This window comes from Octodon degus, unplaced genomic scaffold (genome assembly GCF_000260255.1).
Source record: "Octodon degus isolate 3935 unplaced genomic scaffold, OctDeg1.0 scaffold00091, whole genome shotgun sequence".
NCBI lineage: Eukaryota > Metazoa > Chordata > Mammalia > Rodentia > Octodontidae > Octodon > Octodon degus.
Genome location: NW_004524667.1, coordinates 2,757,172 through 2,763,387, shown reverse-complemented (window position 1 = coordinate 2,763,387; position 6,216 = coordinate 2,757,172). Strand labels below are relative to the sequence as shown.

Sequence of the window (6,216 nt, the reverse complement as noted above, 5' to 3'; positions counted from 1 at the left end):
AAGAAAAACCTAAAAGGAAAAAATTAAAAAGAAAAAAAAAAGTTAAAAAGAAAAGACAATTTTGCTGATGCTATAGAGGAAGGTCATTAAGTGTATGTGCTATTAGCTGGAATCATAAACCAGGTGGTATGAATATGTCATTCATAAATTCTGATTATATTTTGGGGACAAGTCTCACTATATAGTTCAGGCTGACCTTGAACTCACTGTGTAGCCCAGGCTGATCTCAAATTCTTAGCAGTTCTCCTGCCTCAGCTTCCCAAGTGCTAGGATTTGACAACCTGAATATAGAATGCAATTTAGTTACATTCATATATAACTTTCATATGATATAATTGAATAGAACATGTTTTCACTAGGTGAATTTGTGCTTTCTTTGCATAGATACTATGCCTTAGAAGTCTCATATTTCAAGTCATCTTTGGATCGAAAATTACTTGAGCTGTTATGGAATAAATACTGGGTGAATACGCTGAGTTCCTCTAGCTTACTTACTGTAAGTACTGTAACTTCTAAGAGATGCATTTTAATTTTATTTAAGCTATAGAAGCTATTGATACTGGCGACAGCCTGGAATTATGTATTCCAGAGCTGTATCAGGATGCTGGGCCAATCTAGGGTCAGTGGTGAATAGTGTAGCCAGTTCAGGGTGAGCTCAGTGCCTGCCTTAAAGAGACTTTGAGAGGAGTTTTGAATATACAGATACCAAATGGTTCTTCATTTGTATCCCCTTTTTTTGTTTGATTTTTGTCAGAGAAGGGTATTACATTGTAATTTAAATATTATAGGTGCGTGAATTCAGCAAAATATTCCAGTATAGTCCAGTAGTCCATTATAGTAGTGGGTTTTCCATAAGACTGGCAATGTCAAAAGTTGTTGACTTGAGCCTTTTACAGCTCAGCATATTAATATGGCTTTACTTTTTATACTTTGTTTTTTTGGGGGGCGGGGGGGTTTGGTGGAACCGGGGATTGAACTCAGGCCCTTGCGCTTGCCAAAGAAGCGCTTATTCTAGTGAGCCATCTCCCTGGCCCCTATACTTCATTTTTATACTTTTCTGCTGGATGGTTAAGACCAAGATAAAGAAAGACCTATATAACAAGAAATTTAACTTCTGTATTTGCCAAGGTCAGTCAGATCCCCTCAGGATTTATCCTGAAACCCTGTACCACAGTCTGTAGATCCTTGTCAGTATCAGCCATGTGGATGAGTCACGGCCATTGCTTGACCAATTTGCTGTCTGTGAAAGCCTGAGAGAATGTTTTCTTTCCATGTGACTCTCCTTAGGCACACTCTACCTCATCGATCACTTTCCTCTGTGGCCCCATAATGTCCTTGATCAGAACTATTTTCTGATGTCATCAAAAGCTAATTTGTTTAGAACAGTACTTAATAACTGTACATATAGAACTGAGGAGCAGTTTTTTACTTTTTTGAAAAAGTAAGTCATTTCATATGTTGTAGTTTGAACAGTACTTAAAACCGTGGGACTTAAAATTTAAACAAGGGTTTGAAAACAACTTTATTGGTTTTTAAGTGACCTTCACAAAGTTAATGTATTGAATCTTTCATGGGTATAAACTGATAATATTATATACATCATTACTTACAGTAGGAAAATTAGATACTTTATGTAAAGCATTTAGCTAAGTTCCTGGCATATAATAAAGCCTCAAATTATTACTTTGGTACATTGAATTCATGGAACCTATTTACTATTATCTTAAGTCTGATAGTTTCTGTTTTTATTTCTTCAGTGGTCAGAAGTTGCAGATTAGAAGAGGGTGATCACAAAAGCAAACATTTTATTAGATGTTTCCCGTGTGCCACACACTGCTGAGTGCTTTACTTATATTGTTTTCTTAGAGTCAGGTATACTAATAATAACTTGAAGTCACATCTCATGGCAAGGAGACACAACACAATAAGACCAGAGCAGTATGAACCTTTATTTAAAGGCCAGCAGGTCTACCTACTCAGCCCTGTGACTGTTCCTGAATTCTAGCATTGCTTATATGATTACAGTAATCAAGAAAAAGTTAAATTACATTCCTCCCTTACACTTTGACATGTAATGAGCTGCAGCATTTTAAGAAAATATATGTATATGTACAACCTCCTTCTTTCTTCAGGTAGAGCAGTTAATTACAGTGTGTAACCTGAAACCTCTAGGAAAAGAGTTATTTTCTGATTTAGGAAATTCATCCTTTATATTAATTCTCAATGAATTTGAAATGTTCTTGGGTATATTTATTGCCCTTTTAAGAACTACAGGGGCCGAGGAGATGACTCAGTAGAATAAGCACTGGCCTTGCATACACAAGGGCCTGAGTTCAATCCCTGGTTCTGCCAAAAAAAAAAAAAAAAAAAGTACAAGTGTTTCCAATAACCCAGATTTTCATGGCTTGGATACCCAAATTTTGAAATTATAAAGCGATCTATACACCTTAGAGCTTTTTCCAAGTCTATGGTAGAAAAAAAAAACTGGTTTCCTAAACCAGTTTGTTAGTTGTCTTAGCAGTTAGGCTAAGACAAAATGAATATAATTGCATTATTTTAAATATTATAAAGTCATTGGAAGAACAAGTAGCATTTTAAAGACTCTAAAAGTAGCTGTGATAATAGCAAATAACTTCATATTTGTTGATAAGTCTATATTTCTTGTCTTACAGATTGAACAAATAGTATAACATATTTTTGACAAACTGTTCATTAATCTGTACTCTCTTCTACTAAAGACTTAAGAAATAGAACTGTAAACTTAAAGTTTATATCCCCTAAAAATTTTCTTTAAAATTTTATAGTTAAGGGGGCCAGGGAGATAGCTCAGTAGAACAAGTGCTTGTCTGGCAAGTGCAGGGGCTTGAGTTCAATCCCCAGTTCCACAAAAAAAAAAAATAATAATAATAATAATAATAATAATAAAATAAAATTTTGTAGTTAAATACATGGAAATGTTAAATTTTTTCTTTTCAAAAAGTATGTAATTTTGTAGAGAAAAGTATATATAAATATTCCAGTTTTTCACATGGTTTGTATATAAGGTTTGTATATAAGGATATATCATTACTTTAAAATATAACTGTGGGCCTGCCCCTTAGCTCAATTCTTTAAGTGGCTGCTTCAACAAAGCAGTCAGGCTCAGGTTGCTGTGGTTTGATCCCCAGAACTCAAGCCATCCAAACCTGCCCTGAAGGCATTCGGAGCCAAAAAAAATAAAAAATAATAAAGTATAACTGCTTTAGCTTATATCTGTTGGGGGGGGGCAGAACCAGGGATTGAACTCAGTAGGCATGTTTATTTCTTTACACTACTATAGGTTTTCCAGATTTTCTGTAATAACTTGATTCTATAACCAGAAAAATTAAAAACAATATTTAAAATATTTTCTTAAAAGTAATTCTAAAAGTTCAACAAACAATAAAATTAGATAACAGCAAAGAGAACCAAAAAACTACACACTTCAGCAATACACCATACTGATAAATGTCAAAAGCTAGTGACCACTACTTTGAGCCCCTCTCATAATTGTAGAGGGCAAAGGTAACTTGTATTAATCTCGTTGTGTCTCAATAAATTTATTATTAGCTTATTTATGCAAGCTTTTCTTTTCTTGATGTATAATTTCTTTGGAAAGAAAGATAGATAGATAGATAGATAGATAGATAGATAGATAGATAGATAGAGACATAGAGACATAGAGAGATAGAGATAGAGATAGATCTATCTATCTAACCATGACCAGTATCAAGGATTTTCATGTGAAGTTAACACTAGGGTCCCGTGGAAGGGGTATTTATCATTGCTCTTAGAATATTCCAGGCCTTGCGAGTGGACATTGAGTCAGCAGATGGTGTCACAAAAGTAGTCACATCATAGCAGCTTACATTGCCTCATTTTCCTCATTATCCTCATATATCTACATAGATATATCGAGAGAGAGAGAGAGAATTCTTTCCAAATATAGCCTTAGGTAGAAATTACTGCCTTCCTTGCTAATTTTCAGAAGGCAAGAGGCATGCCCCAGCTCCCCCTCATTAGTCTGCAGGAGGCCCAGAACCTAGCTTCAGATTTATGTACTCTAAAGCATCCCATAAGCTGAGCATACTGGTATGCACCCATAATCCCAAAGTTCAGGAGGCTAAGGCAGAAGGAGCACTAGGCATTTGAACCAGCCTGAATTATATAGCAAGACCTTGTCTTAAAAAAAAAAAAAAAAAAAAAAAACCTCCCATAACAACAGGTACAGTGGTATTTTCCTTGCTGTATGAACACTTCTGTTCATCAGTCAGTTCAGTTTACAAACAGAAGTATTCAGCATAATTTTGCTTCTGTTGGTAAACTTTGCATCAGGTAAGGACCATGAACACAGCTATCTTCCCCAAAATCATAGAACAAAGCAAGTTTATAAACTCAGGTGTCACTAGATTTAAACTGGCAAAAAGAAAATTTTCAAATTTAATCTTGGAATCATAAGAAAAATATCTATACTCAAACTACTTCAATATGGAAGCAGTTTTTGACTTGTTGTTTTGTTTTAATAATGAGGACTGAACCCCAGATCCACCTACTGGGCAAACTTAACCCTGCAACCACAGTGACTGCCCACTTTCCTATTTTGAGACATGGTCTGGCCAAATCCCTAAATTACCCAACCTGGATTGGAACTTCTAGCCTTCCTGTGTTGACCTCTTAGAGTGCTGGGGTTACAGGTATGCAATACCAACCCTGCCTTTGACTTTTGTAATGACTCAGGTTTTGTAAAAAACTTTCACAGAGTTTCTATTAAAAACTCAGGTTTTAGAGTGGAATTCTTTGTATAAACGTGTGTTCTATGTAGAAAAGGAATCAATTGACAAATATGTAGTAGTTTTTGGTGTTTTGGGTTTTTTTTAATGGTAGACTTATATACTGATACATTGCCATATTCTCCATAGAATGCAGACTATACCACTGGTCAAGTGTTTGATTTGTCTGAAAAGTTAGAACAGTCAGAAGCTCAACTGGGCCGAGGAAGTTTCATGTTGGGTTTAGAAACACATGACCGAAAGTCAGAAGACAAACTTGCCAAAGCTACAAGAGACAGGTAAGAATAAATCTGTAAGGTGCTTTTTTTTTTTTTTTTTAATATATTTGATTGTTACAGGGTCTCACTCCACAGCTTGTAGTGATCCTCCTGTTTTCAGCCTCCCCAGCACTGGGATTGCAGGCATATACTGCCATAGCTGGTGGGTGGCCGGTTCAGCATGCCCAGGGACAGGGCTGGTGTGGTGTGTGGTGCCAGGGATTGAACCGCAGGCCCTGTGCTTGCCTAAGCAGGCACTTAGTCCACTGAGCTATCTTGCTGGTCCTATCTGTAAGAGTCTTGCTAATTATTCTCCTTAAAATTTGCAAGTAATAGAATCCAAATTCTTTTGGTTCAGCTTAGTTATAACTTAAAATGCTACCTGATTAGTAACTGTTTGAAGAAAGGCCTTTAAAATCAGTCATATACAAAGCCAGACACAGTGGCATATGCCTGTAATCCCACATACCCTAGAGACTAAGGCAGAAGGATCACAAGTTCAAGATCTGCCTGAACAATTTAGTAAGAACTAGTCTGAAAATAATAAGTACTGAATATAGCACATTGGTAAAATGTTTGCCTATCGTGTGCAAGGCTCTGGATTCAGTGCCCACTGCAGTGAAAAAGAAAAGAAACAGTCGTCTTTATGCAGATAACAGTGGGATAGAATCACTTCATTCTCTTCTCCATGGGTTTTCAAAGGTAGAACAGTGGCCTGGATAAAAGTTACCTTTTGTTTTTTATGTTAGGTCCCATTTTTGACACTTACTTTGAGTGTATGTTTTTGTTCAACTACCTTTATAGGGTATAAGTTGTAATTTTATCTATATTTACATCTCAATTTCTTAAAGCAAAAGTTTTATATAATTTTCCTTCAATTGTGTAAGAAAAGTAGGAAAGAAAAGTAGCAGAATAGATGCAGAGAATTTGTATTTGGGGGATAGCTTTGCAAGAATAGCATCTCATGAATATTGGTGAGGTTTTATCATTTTTTTTTTTTTTACTTTTTACCATTTAAAGTCTTAGTCATTCACTCATTGATTTTTTTTTTAAATTTTATTTATTTGTGTGTGTGTGTGTGTGTGTGTGTGTGTGTGTGTGTGTGGCCAGCTCAGCCCACCAGGGGGCAGGGCTGGCTGGCATGTGGTGCT

The 6,216-nt window shown here is 35.8% G+C and overlaps 1 protein-coding gene across 1 annotated transcript in view; it reads left to right on the top strand.

Moving 5' to 3' along the window:
• Cops5 (COP9 signalosome subunit 5) overlaps window positions 1-6,216 on the top strand; it is a 57,267-nt gene that overhangs the window by 49,518 nt on the left and 1,533 nt on the right. Inside the window, exons 7-8 of the mRNA XM_023722387.1 lie at window positions 385-496; window positions 4,938-5,086. Of these exons, the coding sequence (XP_023578155.1) occupies window positions 385-496; window positions 4,938-5,086 (261 nt within the window). The remainder of the gene's footprint in view (window positions 1-384; window positions 497-4,937; window positions 5,087-6,216) is intronic.